This window comes from Martes martes, assembly GCF_963455335.1.
Source record: "Martes martes genome assembly, chromosome: 2".
NCBI lineage: Eukaryota > Metazoa > Chordata > Mammalia > Carnivora > Mustelidae > Martes > Martes martes.
Genome location: NC_137889.1, coordinates 126,259,659 through 126,279,431, shown reverse-complemented (window position 1 = coordinate 126,279,431; position 19,773 = coordinate 126,259,659). Strand labels below are relative to the sequence as shown.

At 34.7% G+C, this 19,773-nt stretch overlaps 1 protein-coding gene across 2 annotated transcripts in view; it reads left to right on the top strand.

Moving 5' to 3' along the window:
• Positions 1-19,773, top strand: part of SCLT1 (sodium channel and clathrin linker 1) — a 178,001-nt gene that overhangs the window by 56,409 nt on the left and 101,819 nt on the right. For both annotated transcript variants that reach the window (XM_080796975.1, XM_080796976.1), the window contains exons 7-9: positions 591-713; positions 2,991-3,056; positions 7,858-7,928. In XM_080796975.1, the coding sequence (XP_080653101.1) occupies positions 591-713; positions 2,991-3,056; positions 7,858-7,928 (260 nt within the window). The remainder of the gene's footprint in view (positions 1-590; positions 714-2,990; positions 3,057-7,857; positions 7,929-19,773) is intronic.

Genomic DNA, 19,773 nt, shown 5'->3' with positions numbered 1-19,773 from the left:
GATCTGAAAAAAATCTAGCACTTTATTGGGGCAGTTTTCTTCTTTAGTAATTTCTAAGGCTTACATCTTCTTATAGGACAAAAATAGTGCTTTAAATCCATATCTCTGATTTAAGAGTTAAATTTTAGGGATAAGATCTGAATGAAGAAATTTCAGCATAAGGAATTTCATCTTTAGGTTTATTCTCTGAAACATTTTTGTTTGTTTATTTGATTTTTTTTTTTTTTTTTTAAGAGAGGGAGAGGAGGAGAAAGGGCAGAGGGTGAGAGAAAATCTTAGGCAGGCACCACACTCAATGCAGAGCCCAATGCGGGGCTCTGTCTCACAACCCTGAGATCATGGCCTGAGCCAAAATCAAAGGTCAGACGCTTAATCAACTGAGCCACTGGGGCTCCCCTTCTCTGAATTGTTATTAATACAAGTGCATAACATCAGAAATATAACCATATTATACCATCTTTACACAAGTTCCATTTTTATTTTTGTGACTTTATATACTAGAATTCATTCTGCAAAAGAATATGATTCATTTGTACTATGCAATAGCCTGATAACAGTTTAATTAATTCTCGATTCTTTTTGTGTTATAGGAAAAAACTCAGGCTATGGAACTCTGGCAGACTGTTTCTCGGGAGCTGGACAGACTTCAGATACTTTACCAGGAACATATGACTGAGGCCCAGATTCATGTAGTTGAAAGTCAAAAACAAAAGGTAATCTCGGAGAGAGATCTGGAAGAATTTACACTAAAAATTGGCAATGGCTGTCTCTTGTTGGTAGGAATATGTTTTAATTTTTTTAAATGTATGTTTGTTTTTATTATATGATTTGCTACCATATGTATTGCTTTTATAATAATAAAAGGCTATAAATTTTAAAGCGGTAATCTTGGATTTCATGGTTCTCCTGTATATCAATTTTCATGTATATCTTCATTCTTGAGAAACTCCATTTTGAAGAGGAATGCCCAAGTGTCTACTGTGTTATTAATGTTAAATCTTTGCTGGTTAGAGAGTTCTTGGACAGTTAAAGCAATGCCTAGTATACATTAGGTTTTATAATGTGATTATCAGTGAAAGCTGTAATTAGTTCCAAGAAGCGGCTATATGATGATTCTGTATAAATGGACCCCTAGAGCTTATATATTGGCTTATGACAGGAACTACTATGGCCAGTGAAGAAACCTGCTCAAATATAATGACAATACTGTGTGAAATGAAAATGTTAACACCCTTTCAGTTACCTCTAAAATAGATGTCAAGTGTATTCAGCTTAAATTAATCAGAATAGAATTATACAGTAGGAAGAGATCTTAATGGTTATTAAGGCATTCTTTCTATCCACAGCTAGAATGATTTTTGTATTCTTTCAAAGTGGACATCTCAGCTTTTGCTCTATACCTCTGTTGACAAAAACTTACTATCTCAGAAGACCATCCATTCCATTGAAAAATGTGCCTCCTTGATCCTTCCATTGGTTCTCTTTCTGCTGGAAACATTGAGAACTATGGGTATTCCAATTTTGATCCCTTTTCTATGGGTTTTGAGAAGGCAAATGTTTTCTGTTTTTTGTTTGTTTTTTTTTTAATTTTTTTTTAAATTTTATTTATTTATTTGACAGACAGAGATCACAAGTAGGCAGAGAGACAGGCAGAGAGAGAGGAGGAAGCAGGCTCCCGGCTGAGCAGAGAGCCCGATGTGGGGCTCGATCCCAGGACGCTGGGATCGTGACCTGAGCCGAAGGCAGAGGCTTAACCCACTGAGCCACCCAGGCGCCCCGAGAAGGCAGATGTTTAAATATATTGATTATCACTCCTTTCTCCAATTCTCATTTATGGACTTTTCGAATTCCAGTTTATGAATGTTCCTATTGCTATCATTGTAATTGGGAATTTCTACTTAAAGGAGTGGTAATAATACTTACATGATGCTTTGCAGTTTACAAAATGATTTTTCTATATATGCCCATTTGAAAGTAACCCATATGTAGTCTGAGCAAGACCTTTACCTCTGAGGGAGGGGACTCTCTGAGGGAGAATGGACAAAATGGTTGAAGGGAAGTGAGTAGGAGATATAGTCTTCTAGATATCAAATGAATAAGTCATGGGAATAAGAGGCATAATATAGGGAATATAGTCAGTGATATTGTAATAACATTGTATGGTGACAGATGGTAGCTATACTTGTAGTAAATCATAGCGTAATGTATAGAAAAGTTGAATCACTATGTTGGTTGTACACTTAAAGCTAATGTAACATTATATGTCAACTATATTCAAGTTTTAAAAATTATTTTTAAATACACACACACGGCACTTTATCAAAAAAAAAAGGCTTTTACCTGTGAGATCTAGAAACTATCTCTAATATAAATAATTACTCTGGGGCTGTTTCCTCATCTAGGTCAATCAACTCCTGTGGTATTTTTTTTTTTTACCTTTATTCTTATACTGTAGCTATGCAGTTAGGGTTTTTTGTACAAGCCTTTACAAATAATACTTTATTATCCTTATTTCTCCAGTTATCTGTCAGTCTTTAATCCTGTCATCCAACATATTAATAGCCCCTTCCATCATAACAGATAATCATACAGTTGGAAACTTGGGCTTTCAAGCCATGAAACTTTTAAGAAGGGATGAGACAATAATTTCTGTGCCAGGGTTTATATTGTTTTTGAGTAGGTTTGAATATAGTCTTTCAGTATTGTACAGTGTCTCTCCAACATGTCTTTTTACTAATAGAGTGATTTCTAGAAATAATGCTCTTACATAAAACATAAATAGCCATGTTTGTTTCTACATTGTCACCTTATTTAAAATGTAGTCATTTAAAAAATTATCTTATTTCTTCAACTGCTAATTCACACAATAACAAGATATCTAAGTTCATCTAGATTTAAGCAGAATGATATTAGACTTGATTTTAGGTTAATTTTACATATGGGCTTTAAACAGAATGTTATTCATGTACACCTCTCCCTTCCTACTGTAGGATCAATTGACCAATTTTCAACAGTTGACCAAGCAGCTTCATGCAACTAATGAGAACATAGAAATGGTAAGTGAAAATATCCATTTAGTGTACTTGTTGATATAAACTAGAAATTGTGACTTTAATATTTATTTATGCTAATAAAAATCAATAACAAAAGGGCCCACATATGTGAAATGGAAATGAGTAGGCAATACTCTTTTCTCTTTATCTGTCTTTTCCTTTCACTTTCAGTAACATGACTGTGTTCACAATACTTACTGGAGACCTAAAGCTAATATCTTTCTGAAATATCACCTAATCTAATAGTAATCTTAGGGTCCTTGGTAGGATCTCTTGAGAGTAATCTAGACTCTGAGCTTCTCAAGAGTAGGACTCATGCTTTATTCTTAGTATTTCATTTAGCATGCTGGTAGATATATAATAAGAACTGTGGAACTGTTAAATGAATAGCCAGTTTCTTAAAAATAATAGGACATTAAGAATCATTTGTTAGTCAGTCCAACTAACAAATGATTGGTACATCAAATTTAGATGTACCAATTACACCAATACATGTAATTGGTAAATCTAAATTTCCCTTTTTTTCTAAAAGAAATATAATAGTTAGCCTTCCTTGTTCTGCTCACCACCTTTTTTCTCCTTTCACTTTTCTTTTTCTCTTCTTTTCTTTTCCTTGCTTTTTGGAATTTTATTTTACCTCATTGTTGAGTAATACAATTATGACATCCCAGGTTAATTCCTCTCTTTCCTTTCTTCATTTTGCTTAGCACCTCTGCTAATTCTCATTAGTACTTAATGAAAATGTCTTTGTTTAACAGTGTAGTTGTGCCATCAAAAGTAAGTTACTCAATTTTTTTCAGCTTTTCAAAATTTTCTCCTTAACCATGTTAAAAAATTATTAAATAAATTTCACCTTATTTCACTTCTGTTACTTCTAATCACTTAAATTTTTTTTTCCTTTTTTTTTCTTTTTAAAGATTTTATTTATTTATTTGACAGGCAGAGATCACAAGTAGGCAGAGAGGTGGGCAGAGAGAGAGAGAGAGGAAGGGAAGCAGGCTCCCTGCTGAGCAGAGAGCCTGATGCGGGGCTCAATCCCAGGACCCTGGGATCATGACCTGAGCCGAAGGCAGAGGCTTTAACCCACTGAGCCACCCAGGCGCCCCTAAAATTTTTGATATTATACTTTGTAGACATTTTAAATAGTATTAAAGTACTCCAGAACAAAATGACCGATATCTATAATTAAGAAATCATATTTCTATATGAAATTAATAGTTTAACCTCACATCACAATTATTAGTTCTTTCAGTATATCTCTTAGAATTGCAGGGATTATATAGTCCTTTGGTATCATATACCACAGGATCCCTATTTTGTTATAAGCAACCCGAAATCATTCTGATGAAAGTCATGGGAAATGTATATTTGAGTATTCATAGAAAATATGTTAAAAATTTGCACAGCACAAGAATTCATAGATTTCAGCCAAAACTAATAGGAAGTGATGGGTACAATAAAAGTGATAAAGAAATAACAAGATGGATGAAATAGTTGTGTTACAAAGAACAAAGAAGAGACTAACTTGGTGGTTAAAATAAAGGAATATGGTAAGAGAAATTTTAAAACTTAAGCATTTTTTTAAATGTACTTACTGGGTATCAAACAAGACTACTAAATGAGAAGGGCCATAGTTAAGTAATTGTAAGATCTTGTGCATCTCAAGAGCATTTAGAGAATAGTCACAGGAGCACAAGTTTGAGTCAAAATCAAACTTGAAGAAAAGTACTCATTAAAAAGTTTTCTGATTCCACGAATAAGCTGAGTAAATGAATAGGTCCCTATAGATGTATAGTCATTTGATGAGTACACAAGAAGTAAATATCCTTCATAACCAATGCACTTTTGTAACATAGAAAAGGTAGAATCCCCTGATGTGAATGGTACATGAAAGTACAAGTTTATTTATTATGACTTGGGACTTTACATTTCCTGTAGATTTTCTTTACTGAAATCATATTCTTTTTTTGAGATTTGTTCATCTCTATAAAATACTAAAAAATATTTTCTAATTGCATATTAATTTCCTTTCATTGTTAAAGATTCTCTAGTTGCAAGAGAAATATGCCTCTATCTACAAACTCCTGTCCTACTTGGTAAAACAGGGATAACATATGAAATAATCATGATCGATGACTGAAAGGGATGCTTCCCTGATGAGTCTCCAAATTCTAGAATATTAATATGTATTTTTCTTTGTAATAACAGAGAACACCATATTCAGATGGAGTTGTTGAGCTCTGCTAGGCTTGCTAACAAGTTAGCCCCCAACATTAGCTTTTTAAAATTCACAATTCCAATTTATATTTCTCCTAAATACTCTACATCATTTACCTTTAAGGTGCTCCCAAATGATAAAAAAAAAAAACAACAACACAAGCATTAATTATTTTAGTGCCAAGACAGTATATATAATAAAATGTTAACTGTACATTACAGACGTACATAGAAAAATTCATAGTTATGAATCAGTTTGGACTGAAGTCATTGAGATAGTTTCACAGGAGAATTTGAAATGATATTAAAGGTCATCTGTTTCCTCAAATGATATAGGCATCCTTTTATTAAATGCTTTTGAGTTAGATGATCATCTAGACTCTGCATTAACTATTCCCTTGTAAGAGATTTATCACTTCCTCAAAGAGTCTGTGCTTTTGAATTCTGATTATTAGAAAGCTGAACTCTGGGGCACCTGGGTGGCTCAGTCAGTTAATCGTCTGCCTTTGGCTCAGGTCATGATTTCAGGGTCCTGGGACATAGCCCTGCGTCAGGCTCTCTGTTCAGCAGGGAGTCTGCTTCTCCTGACCCTGCAGCCCACCCCGCTCATGCTCTCTCTCTCAAATAAAATCTTTTAAAAAAGAGAAGAAGAAGAAGAAAGCTAAAATCTTGTTAAATTTCCTCCCATTGATATTTGGTTTTATCTTTTGGAGTAACAGAACAAGCTCACATCTTCAAATCAACTCTTCAGTTTGTTTGCATGTAACCATTATGTCTTTCCTGATTCATGCCCAATATTGCAGCCAATTTTTTTTTCAACTATTCTGGTATGGTATAATTTGCCTGCCTCTCATTATTCTGTTTTTTTTTTTTTTTCCTTACATGTGATAGTTGGTCTCTTAAATTGTGGTCTGTGCATAAGAGACTCTTAATGTCATAAAACAAACTGAGGGTTGCCGGGGGGAGGGGGTTAGGGAGAGGGTGGTTAGGTTATGGACATTGGGTAGGGTATGCGCTATGGTGAGTACTGTGAAGTGTGTAAACCTGGAGATTCACAGACCTGTACTCCTGGGCCTAATAATACATTATATGTTAATAAAAAATTAAAAATTAAAAAAAGTTGTGGTCTGTGAATTGAACACTAAATTCTGGTCTACGGTAGTCTATTTTCCAAAATAAAGATAAAGATGCAGTCTTCAGGCTCTGTTTTATGTTTCAGCGGAGGCGTTCATTCATTTATTCCTTAAAGGTGTAAGTACTAAGAATGTATTAAGTCATATGCCAGTCACTGGGAATTCTAGGAGAAAGTAGTTTTCAAAAAGTGACTCATATTGTAGTATGAACTTTAAATTCAGTGTTTGAATATAATGCAATGTGCATTGTAAAAGTGCATATAAAGTTTTATCAAAGTGCAGAAAGAAAACAGTTATTTCTGTCTTAAAGTGAATGGATGATGGCAGAATGGAATTCTAATTCCAGAGGGAAATAAAATAGTGTATTAAAAATATGAAGTCAAGGGGCGCCTGGGTGGCTCAGTGGGTTAAAGCCTCTGCCTTCGGCTCAGGTCATGATCCCAGGGTCCTGGGATCGAGCCCCGCGTCGGGCTCTCTGCTCAGCGGGGAGCCTGCTTCCTCCCCTCTCTCTCTCTGCCTGCCTCTCTGCCTGCTTGTGATTTATGTCTGTCAAATAAAGACATAAAATCTTTAAAAAAATAAATAAATAAATAAAAAATAAAAATATGAAGTCAATAAGATTGGGTGGAGTATGAGAGAAGCACAATGAAAACTGCTTTCAGGAGAGGCAGTTGGAGAGATGTGTGTGTGATCTCTTGGGATGGGAAAAAATTGAAATCAAGACTGTCAGTTAGAAGGTAACTATTCTATGTTGAGTTTGCCCATAAGGCATATAGATAATGATGATAAAGATAAGGAATTTGTGCCTTCATGGTAAAGTCATCACTTAGAGAAGAAAATCAATTCCCTTAGAAAAATTTTTCCTACACTTGGAAGACTGCTTCGTATCTTCCTTTAGGTTCCTTTTTAGGCTAACCCTGAGAAAGGATTCTGAAGCATGCCATGTATTTAGGAGACAATACCAGGGAGTACCAGTAGGGGAATGGGAAAGTGAGACTGGGAAGAGAGAATAAGGCAGCCAGAGGGTTTCTAAGGATCATGCAAATTAATACCTTGGTTAACTGAAACTTAATCCTACTAGTGGACTCTGGAAGCGGGTGTAGAACAGGCTCAGACTTACTCCACCATGGGGCACAGGAGGAGTTTGGTGTATTTACATCCCAGTTCTCTTCAGTCATTGTTATGTGACTTAGGTAAACAAGGAAGGCTCAAATGGCCAAAGAAAACCGCAAGACATCAAAAAGCAGTTGTATATAGTTTGAAGTGAAGCAGGTGTCCACTAAAATAGTAAAGTAAAAGCAAGGAAAGATTGCCAAGGTTATATTTTACTGTCAAGAACTCTAATCATTATCATGACTTAGTTTCTTTCTACTTATATGCTCTACAGTTAATCTTTAAAGATGTAGTCTTAAATGTTCTAATACTGAATATTTCTAATTTTTTTCCTGTGGCAGACTAACCAACACTTTCTGAAAGCAGTAACTGAACAAAATGTGGAAATCGAGCGACTCCGAAAACAACTGAGGTATTTTCAAAAATGAATTTTGTGATTTTATTAATAATTATTTTTCTTAAGAATAAGTGATGATGCCATAATTTTTCCATGAGCATTTCTTTTCTTCCCTTTTAAGCTTCTGTCAATAGCTTTCTGTATATATGATCTGTTAGTACTGAAAAAGACTGAAATTGTGACACTTAGCAGGAGGCAACTACTATATATATAGTAGTTGCCTATATATATGCATATATATATACACATATGTATATATATATATGAAGGGATGTTCCATGAAGGTAAAACCAGTGCCTATGGAAGACAATCAGTTCTCTTAGAAATATTTTTTCTGCACATATCTTTGTATTCCCCAATAAGCAGACCCTGAGAAAAGGGATTTAGATGTAATATGAGTGAGCACCAGTAGAGGAGTGGGGAAGTAAGACCAGGAAAAAGACAAAGCCAATAGAGGGTTTTTAAAAATCAGGTGACTTAATACTATACATGTTTATTGTGGCTCAGTGGTTTAATAATCATTGTATTAATAGACTTCACAGGAAAAACTTTTTCACTTTTTTTCCCCCTTATTCATAATACTTAAAATTCACAAGTATAGACATAATAGAGTTTTGCTCTATGATGGAGTCATTTAGAAATATCTTTAAAGTATAATATGAATTAACATTTTATTAAAAAATATAAATTTCTACATTGAATTTAGATGTCACATCTTAGTCTCCTCCAATCTATAACAATTCCTCAGTCTTTGGCTTTCATCATTTCAAAAATTCTGAAGAGTACTCACCAGTTATTTTGTTCCTTTGATGTTTTCTCAGGATTTAGACTGTGATTATGGGTTTTTGTGAAGAATGCCACAGGTGAAGTGCCTTTCTCATCTTATCACATCAGGAGATACATGATATCAATAGGTCTTATTACTAGTGATGTAAACTTTGATCACATGCAAGGTGGTATCTATCAGGCTTCTCCGCTATTACCCTTTTTCACTTTCCAGGGGTTTGTCACAATGTTCAGCCCCACTCTAAGGCAGAGGAATTGGGTTTTGCCTCCTGGAGGGAGGAGCATCAAGACATCTGTGGACTTATGTTAAGCCTCCATAGTAATTAATAAATACTTTGGGGGAGATACTTTGAGGATATACAAATATCCTGGTTCTATAATTTAGATGTTTTCAAAAGCCATTTTTACATATATCATTTCCTTTGCCCTTCCCAAGGATCCTCTATTTAATGAATAAATAGACTGAAAATGAAAAAAATATATATATAAATTTCTGTTTGTTAAATGAACCTTGCTATTTATTTTTATACCATCATGTATTTTGCCCCACAAAATATTTTGCTTTTTTAATAAAGAATTTATTTTATAAAATTTTATGTACCACTTTTTATATTTTTATTGACTTAATCAACTTTTTAATTTAATTTAAATAAATTTACTTTCTTTTCCTCTAGACATTTCTAGTTGTGAGCTCTTATTTGGTCTTCCTTGTTTCTTTAAATGTTATTAATTTACAGTTTAAAATAGTAATGGTTTATCTAATTGCAAGATTTGTTCATTTTTTCAAGATGGAAGTGGTTATTTTTAAATTATAAAAGTAATGTAAGTCCATTATAGAAAACTCTAGATAGTATAAGAGTATAACAAGTTGCAGTACAATTCTGGCCCTAACCATAGTTAGTCCAGACTCCACACGTTAATAGCATAATTCCCAACAAGACTATGCTCACTAAGACACAAGTTCAGGGATCCTCAGGCCACCCACACATCTGACCAATTGACTATACAGTGTTCCAAATAACCTACCAGGCTTAGTAATTCTCTAGAATGGCTCAGGGAACTCAGGAAAGCACTATACTTATGATTACTTTTATTATAAAGGTCACGGATCAGAACCAGCCAAAAGAAGAAACCCATGAGGTGAGATCTAGGAAGGTCTCAAAATTTGAACTTTCATGTCCTCTGTCCATGGAACCAGGGAGCATCACCCTCCTGGTATATCTCGTGTTCACAAACTAGGAAGCTCACCTAAGCTTTGGTGTCCAGAAATTTTATTGGATTTTTATTATTTGCATATGATTTATGTTAAATGTAAATAAATATACTTTTAATGATATTTCTAAAATGCATCATAGAAAAAAACTTGGACTCTACTTCTGAAATTTAAGTATTATGACTGTTCGAACTGGCCACTTGATTTAACTCAATCTCTAATCTCCCTCCCCTCCCTGGAGGTCAGGAATTGGGCCTGTATCATATGGCTCAAAGCCCCAACTCTCTAATTACGTGGTTGCTCTTTCCAGTATGGCGCAGCTCCATTCTGAAACTATTTAGGGTCCTAACTTGAGTCACTTCTTGAGCATAAACTCAGATGTGGTCCCAAAGACCTACTGTAAATAAAAAAGATACTGCTACTATGGTGGGGGGTAGGGGATAGTGGTGGGCTTACAATTTTAAATAGAGTATTCGGAATAAATCTCACTGAGCAGTTGAGATTTGAGGGAAAGAGTATTCAAAGTACAGAATTTGCCGTTGCATAGTTAGAAACATACCTAGGGAACAGCAAGGAAGTTGGATGTCTCCGTGATCTATTGCTGAGTAGCAAACCATTTCAATATTTTGTGACTCAAACAGTAACCCATTTAGCTTATGATATGAGGGACAATAGAGCAGTTTTCTGGTCTGAGCTTACTGGGCTGTATCTGCTAGACTTGCCCATGTGTCTCTAGTCAGATGGTTGGTCCACTTATAATGCAGTAGTTGGCAGTGGATGATAAGCCTCTCACAATCAGCAGTTTCTTTACCAGGACAACAAGGAAAGTCTTACTTCTTCACTTAGTCATGGCAGGATTCCCAAAGATAGTAAGAGAGCAGATCTCAGTGTACAAATACATTTCAAGCCTCTCTTGAGTCATATTTGTTAATTACTTTATGGCAAAGAAAGTCACCAGGTCAACCCAAATTCAAAGGATAGGGAAATAGGTAACCCTCTTGATGGGAATATTTTCCACATCATGTTACAAAGATGTAGATGTAGAGTGGGAAGAATTTGGGGCCAATTTTTATACTTTCTCTTACCTAGTATACAGGGTAGACTGAAACAGAGTAAATGAGAGCAGTAAGAGATGAAGTCAGAAATGTTATGGAAAGTGGAAGACAAGGTCATATGGGGCCTCATAGGCTATTGTGAGGACTTCGGTTTTTTGCTGTGGGTGAAATAGGAATGGTTTTTTTGTTCCTTTTTTAGGAATGGATCTTAATAGAAGATTGACATGATCTGACTTATATTTTATTTGATTGATCATTCTGACTGCCATATTGTAAATAGACTGTAATGAGGGAAAAATGGAAGCAAGTAGACCAGTGAGAAAGCTATCACAGTAACCCAGGCAAAAAATCATGTTGTATCTCCACTTCCTCATATCAAAGAGATCATATGATAGTTGTCTTTCTCCAATGGACTTATTTCAGTAGGACTGTGGTGGTGACAGTGGGAGATGGTTAAGATGTGGTCACTTTCTGGATATCTTTTTTTAATGTTTTATATGATAGATTTAAGAGGATTTACTGATTGGGTGGAGGAACCAGAAAGATTGAGTCATCAAGGGTGACCTATGTTTTTTTTTTTTTTTTTCCATAAGCAACTGAAGAATGAACGCAGAACTCTATGTGTAGGTGGCCAGATTTGATGGGGATGGAGCAGTTGGGCCATATTGAGTTTGCAGTAACTACTGGAAATCCTAATGCTGATAACTATTAGCAAGCAGTTCAATGGAGATCTGGACTTAAGATATGAGATGTTTGATGATCAACATAAGAATAGTGTTTAAAGTCATCAGACTGGGATAGATAAGTACACTTGACTCATGAACAGCACAGGTTTGAACTTCATGGGTCCATTAAGATGCAGATTTTTATCAATAAATACATACAGTATTGTAAATGTATTTTTCTTCCTTAGAATTTTCTTAATATTTTTTCCCTAACTTACTTTAAGAATACAGTATATAATATGTATAACAAAAAATATGGTTTAATCAACTGTAAATGTTATCACTAAAGCTTCTGGTAAACAGTAGGCTATTAGTAGTTAAGTTTTGGGGGTGTCAAAAATTATATGTGGATTGTTGACTACATGGGGGGTGGGTTAGTGCTCCATGTTGTTCATTGGCCAGCTTTTTTGAATAGGAAGATTAAATTCCCTAATGAGAATAAATCTTCCCAGATCTTTAAAATTAATCTTAATGTAATTTGTGTTAAAACCTCTGTATTTTGTGTGTATATGTGTCTGAGAGAAACTTGGTAATCTAATCCTAACATCATTAAATAGGGAAGGGCCATTTGCCAAGACCATCCTGTAGAAGAATAAAAAGCACTGTTATTTGTAAGAGCATGAGTTTGACAAAATAGAACAGAATAAAGAGTAAATAGAAATTTAGTATATGACAGAGGGGGGATTATAAATCAGTAGGAAAACAATCATATGAGGATTGGTTGCTATCCATTAAAAAAAAGTCTGTAAGGTTTTGCTTTTCACATTTAAGTATTTATATGGTTTTATGGATTAAGTATCTAAATGTAGAGAGTAAGACTGTATAGATTATTTTTTTAAATATCGAATAATCTCTCTTGAACATTTTGCTAGGGAAGTGGTTTTTTTTTAATTTTTAATTTTTCTATTAACATATAATGTATTATTAGCCCCAGGGGTACAGGGAAGTGGTTTTTTTTTAATTTTTAATTTTTCTATTAACATATAATGTATTATTAGCCCCAGGAGTACAGGTCTGTGAATTTCCAGGTTTACACACTCACAGCACTCACCATAGCGCATACCTTCCCCAATGTCCATAAACCAACCACCCTCTCCCTCTCCCCCCTCCCCCCACCCCGCAACCCTCAGTTTGTTTTGTGAAATTAAGAGTCTCTTATTGTTTGTCTCCTTCTCGATCCCATCTTGTTTCATTTATTCCTTTCCTACCCCCCCAAACCCCCCACGTTGCATCTCAACTTCCTCATACCAGGGAGATCATAATACCCTCTAGTTCCATCCACATTGTTGCAAATGGCAAGATTTCATTTCTTTTGATGGTTGCATAGTATTCCATTGTATATATATATATCACATCTTCTTTATCCATTCATCTGTTGATGGACATCTAGGTTCTTTCCATAGTTTGGCTATTGTGGGCATTGCTGCTATAGACATTCAGGTGCACATGCCCCTAGGGAAGTGTTTTTTAATCAAAATTTAAATCCAGGCCAAAAAGGAAGGATTAATATATTTAAATATGTTAAATGTAAAACTTCTATTAAAAAATCAGTATATCAAATGAAAAAGCAACTCTTAGTCTGTGAGAAGACATTTGCAATGCATATAATTAATAGTACATAAGTGTTGAGGATACATTAACTAGGCATCAATAATAATAAGTAAAAGTCCAAGAATTGGGCAAAGTATATGAACATTTCAAAAGTCATAGCAATCAGGAAAATGCAAGTTAAAATAATGTGATACTATTTCTAAATGCTGCTACTGAAAGAATGTGATAATTGTGATACCAATTATCAGTCTCAGAAATGTGTGGAGTGTAATAACAAGGTACCAAAGGAAATTACAGTACAGGATGATACAATTTACACATTTTAAATACTTTTAACAGTAATGTATATTGGTTATGGATATATACTTTTTTAGTTATATACATATCACGGTATACAGTAAAATAAAATGTATATATGTTGTATGTGTATATATATTATAAAAGAATAAAATTTAAAAATTACTAGGACTGAGCTTCCCTAACTTCAAGTTAATGATTGTATTTGTAGAAGTGGGGCATTGGCAGCAGCCTAAGTGTGTGTCACTGAGTAAATGGATAGGTAAAATGTAGTGTTTGCATCCTGTGGAATACTGTGCATCATTTAGAAACATGTATTTACATGTAAAGGTATAGTTATGGCAACATAGATCTAAAAAACAAGGTTTTATTAAAGTAAAAAGGGATATGGATCTATAACATAAAAACACATGCATGTAGGAGCATGGGTGGCTGAGTCGGTTAAGTGTCTCCTGGGATCGAGCCCGAATTGGGTTCCCTGCCCAGCAGGGAGCCTGCTTCTCCCTCTGCCTCTGCCGTCCCCCCTGCTTATGCTCTTTCTGTCAAATAAATAAAATATTTTTTATAAATGCATGCAAATAACAATATATATTTTACCAGTATATGTGTATGTCCAAGAATATATTGCATTTTCATGTGAACCTACAGAGTAAGGAATGAGAGAGGGATTGGGAATCAACAGAAAAATAAAAGAAACAAATGAGAGCAGTTTTTCACAGCTAATAGTGAAATGGGTCATGGAAAGAGTAGTGTGATTAGCTCCACTCTGCGCTCAAGGTTCAGAAAGAGTAGAAGAAAAAAGAATGTGACTTACGGTGTACGTAGGGTGAACCAGGGTGTGGAGATTCTGGAAGGAAGATGAGTAAGGAAATTGATTCATAAAGACTTGCAGTCATATGATAATAGAAACTTAAAATGCATGTTAAAGATTCCATATAGGAAAAATGGGTGGAACTTGGTAATATAGGACTAAAGGACGGGGAAGAATTTCAGAATTTTATTGCTAAAGCTATCTTAATGATCATCTTAGTTTAACTAAAGAAACCAAACTGAACCAAAGGTTCAGGAATTGTCTTATCCAGGGTTGCACAACAAATTCATGCAATTAGAATTCTTATCTTATAATTGCTAATCTGGTGAGCTTCTAAACCTGGCTTTCTGACAGTATTCACAGAAGTAAGAAAGTCCAGAATGAGAGTTAATTATTAAAGGATCATGAGCGCTTACATTGACTTTTGACATCTGCATGGAAGTTTCATTTGGTTTTTGGATATTTGGGCCTAAGATTTTAAATTAAGGTTAGATATCAGTAAAGGTAGTTGTGATTTTCTAAAGCCTAAAAGTTTTTAAGTGTTTAATTGTCCGTGAGCAATTTTGCCATAATATTTACTGACAATATTCTGTAGCTTAGCATTAAGCAGTTCATGGTTGTATACATAAAACTATACTTGCTTTTCCTGCCACAGATTTGGAGAAACATAAGGATAAGCAGATGCTTCTTTTAGAGTAGAGGGTGTTGCTTTCAAGCTTGACAGATTCTGAATGATGGGGCATATTGACATTACCAGAACTTAGGTTTTTGAGATGCCCCTAAAACTATGCCAAGAATAAATAAATTGAAAACTCTTTAAATGCTAGGTTTGTTTAAGTTTGTACTTATACTGAAAACAATTAGTTTCATTTGCTGTCTGGTTTTACAGTGAAAAAAAATAGAATCATAGGAACTTATAAACAAAGCTTTTATCTTTTCCTTCTCAGTAGTGTCTGGTGAGGCTCTCTCATAGATAAAACTCTTCAACCTAGTTTCTAAGAACCTTCATTCACCTGCCCCCACCCCCAGCCTTCCAGTTATGTACTAACTGCTCAAAGTAGTCATTTTACTGTTTCTCTTGGAAAAATTTTGGCTTCTTCCTTTTGCCTTTGATCATTATTCCGTTTCTCAGAAAACTTACAACTTTCAAAATCTGGTTAAAATCTGCCTTCTCCAAGACTTCTCTCAATTCATCACACCAGATTTTTACTCTTTTCTTGTGGATATACTCAGCATTTATTCACTTTAAGATGAGATTTTATGCTATTTCTCTTTCAGTCCTTTTTTTGTCATATATTTTGTTTATAATGTATATTTAGCTAACTTATGGAAATGATTATTTTTCAAATCATGTGATCAGATTGTACATCTGCCTTTTTTTTTTTTTTTTTTTTAATTTTAGAGAGCAAGTGAGCATGAGCTGTGGGAAGAGTAGTGGCGGGGTGGGGCAAGAGGGAGGTGGAAAGAATCTGGGCAGAGCCCAGTGTGCGGCTCGACCTCACAATCCTGAGATCATTACCTGAGCCAAAAGCAAGAATCAGAGGCTCAACCAAGTAGGCCACAAGCAGGGTAAGAGCAGAGGGAGCAGAGCAGGTGAAAGAGAGAAGCAGACTTTCCACTGAGTGTGGAGCCCGATGCTGGGCTCTATCCCAGGACCCTGAGATCGTGACCTGACCTGAAATCAAGAGCCAGCTGCTTAACCAAGTGAGCCACCCAGTCACCCCTCAAGAATAACTTGTAAAAGGGCATAGCTGTGAAGATTGACCAAAGCACTTGCATAGAGATCCTTATTAGCCTTTCATCAGATTGGCATCGTCAGAATATTTATTAAAAAATATTTTAGCCACTAAGGAATGATCTCATTAGCAGATACAGATATTATCTTCATATAAAGAATCTGTAACTTGTCAATCACCTTGTTTTATATTTATTGAAAACTTAAACATATACATGTGTGCTCAGAGTGTAGAAACAGTCCTTAATAAGTTTCTGTAAGATATAGCCTAAAAATTGTTGTAATTGGACTCATTTCACACATCTTTTGTGAATTCAACAATTTCCAAAGATGAGATCCCATTCAGTTTTTCTAGCTTGAGATTCTTTTGGTTATTTCCACTCACATAGGTCAAAGATACTGAACTGAGCTTCTTATCATAGCTCTTGAATCTTTCTATATTTGTGAATGACACCATCCAGTTCCTGCTTCAGAAAACCAGAAAGCATCCAAAATCCTTTGCTGTTCCACCTCTACCCTCTAAATGTCTCTCAGGTCCTCTACTTTTTTATCACTATATTGTTACTGTTTTGCTCAGTCCATCAATGCTGTATTAACCTCCAAATTAACTTAGCCCTCCCCACCTTCTTTTTTCATAGTCCTCAAAATTATCTTTCTAAAATAAAGTCTAATCATGTCTGTCTGTCTTTGATGGCTACTAAATGCCTGTAGGATTGAATTCAAATTACTCAAAATGACATTAAAGCCTTATGTGACTTGACCCCTGGGAACTTAACTCTGTATTTTGTCAGTCCTCACTTTAATTTCCTGAACTACTTTCGGTTTCCCAAACAAGCCATGCTATTTCATAATTCCCTACTTTTGTTCACATTGTCAGTCTGCCTGAAATCCCTTTGCTGATAAATGTCTCAACTTTCAAGGTTCAACTCAAGTGTCACATTTTCTAGAAATCTTTTTCTAAATCTTTATGGTTTCTTCCTCCTTGCATAGGAACCAAGCATGCCTACCTTTGTGCTTCAGTTGTAGACTGCTCATACATCTGTTAGAGTATTTTTAACACTTTAGTGTATATAATTATTTACAAATTGATCTTTGCTGGTTTATAATCCCCTCATTTAGCCATTTTTATCTTGCCATCATCTAACACAGTGCTAGACATGTGACAAGTGCTCAAAAAACATTTTTTGAGTCATTAAGTCAGTTAAATAATTAAATTGCTTCTCGTTGGAGGGGCATAACTAAATTTATGTGGGTTTTTCATTAGTGTACTTCACCCTTGCTCTTTTGGGGCACAACTCTCCTTGGACTGTAATTATTTAGAAAATTATATGTTAAATTCTTCAGTTGTGGAGTAATGTATGTCTGCTTAGTAGTTTTTCTAATGCACACCTGAAAAAAAAAAAACAAACATTTCTAATATAACTAGTAGTAGCCTTGCGGATAAATTAAGAAATTTTTCAGTATTTCCCATTATGGATCCAGGCTTTAACCTATATTGACTTTTAAATCTGTTTTTATTACTAATCATCTCTAGGTTTAAATGCATGATAGACACATTTGTGTATTTTTTATGTTTAATGTTCTATTTAAATATGATATAAAATCCAGGAAATCTTTAAAATGTGATCATAAAATGCTTTGTAACTGAATGGTTTTATTGAAGAGTGTAAGAGCTGATGTGATAGGAATGTAATTTTAGGTATAATCTTATGCTTAGTGCAACAAAGTTTAAGTTACATAAATCACTATGTATATTCATTGTGTTCGTTAATTTTTTTATGAATGCATACTTTTTTCTTCAAAAATGTGCCAATAATTTTTTATTTATTTTAGAAATATACGTATATACCTTTGCCATGTAATAGTTTTATTTTAGCTGAGATAACAGATTTTTCTCAGATGTTCCATGTCCAAATTTGAATAATATTGTGTCTTCTCTTATAAAAATGCTCTGGAAATCTGGATTTCATGGATCACCACTTTTGATTCATAGTGTTTCTTGGAAACTATCCCTCATGAGAGATGACCCTGTGCAGGTGTGCTTGTCATAAGAATTGCCACAGTTGCTTATGTGTTAGCAGCTAGTTTTCTGAGCATAGAAAACATCTATTAAGATAAAAAAAGGCCTTTGTTGGCATTTTCCTATCCCATCATACTGTTTTATTTCAATGTTATTTACTACTTCAGTGTAAACTTTATGAGGACAAGTTACTTACAGTGGCGCCTGGGTGACTGAGTCAGTTAACCATCCAGCTCAGTTTTGGCTCAGGTCATGATCTCAGGGTTGTGAGATCAAGACCCAAGTTGGGCTCTGCACTGGGTGTAATACCTCCTTAAGCCTGCTCTCTCCTTCTGCCCATGCTCCAACCCCTTTAAAAAAAAAAAAGTGGGGGTTACTTACACTCACCCCCTACTCAAAAATGTTTTTCTTTTCCTCTTCATCTTTAGAGGGCATAAAGAATATTAGACTTAGCTCTAGAACATACTGGTCAAGAGTAGAAACAAATTCATGACTTAATTGTTTGGAACTTTTACCTCTAATAGGGGATTACTGTTTTACTTCAAACTGTGTATCTTACTGGTATTTTATATTTTGCTAATACTCCACATTTGCACACCTAAACTAAGAATATTCTTCTGAGTGGTGTGAAGTTTAAAGAGCATAGGCTTTGAAGTCAAACAGCTCTATATTTGTATTCTTGTTTTTTTATTTTCTATTGACTTGGGCAGGATGCTTAACTGATTGAATTTCCGTTTCCTCATCTTTGAAATAGAAATAAAATGAGCTTCTCTGCAGTTTTGCAATATACTATACTTTTACTGTCTATGCTCTCCTCCATTCTACTTTGATATCCAACCTATGTAAGTAGGCTTTTATAAGATATATATAAAGCAATCCCTCTTAGTCTCTCTTTTGTGGGGTTCTCCCAAGACCTCCAGTATATAGATGTCACCTGATTTTCTTCAGATTACTGTATTTTCTTTCCCTTTTTTGAAATTGCTTGGAAGAAGAATCTGTATGTACTATAGTCACTCATTGGAATTTCTTTCAACTTAGATTTAGTCCCACCTCTCTAATCTTTTCCTCAAGTTTACTGGTACCTTTTACCTTGTTTACCTGAAAACAAAATTTCCATTCTTTTTGACTGATGATTTTTCTGTCCTTCTTGAACATTTCTCTACTATCTTTTGTGTTTGTGCACTGATTTCCTCTCTGACCTTTGTAGCTATTTCTTTTCTTTCTTAGCTTTTTCTACTTCTTTAGTCTACCTCCTGAAAGTAGACATTTCTTAAATTTCTAGCTATATTATATGATCACATTTATCCTACCCAACTTAAAATTTAATCTCAGTAATACCGTTTCCCCGATATGTGCCTCTGGCAATGATCACTTTGTGGAGCTCTGTACTTTAATTGGTAGAGCAAAGATTTTCAAACTTTTTTTTTTTTTTTTAGCAGCAGAACCCTTTTAAAAATCTTATACATGCAACCCCAATATATAAAAATGATATAAGTGGAACTGCTACGATTGAGGTAAGGAGTGCAAATCTTCCCTATCTTGTAATTAATACTGTCATCAAACCTAGGAATTTTGCTTGATACTTCTCTTTTGTTTTACCACCACCACCCCCCCATTCAAATCTTTTTGGCTCTATTTCCAGGTTATCACAAATCCAATCATTACCA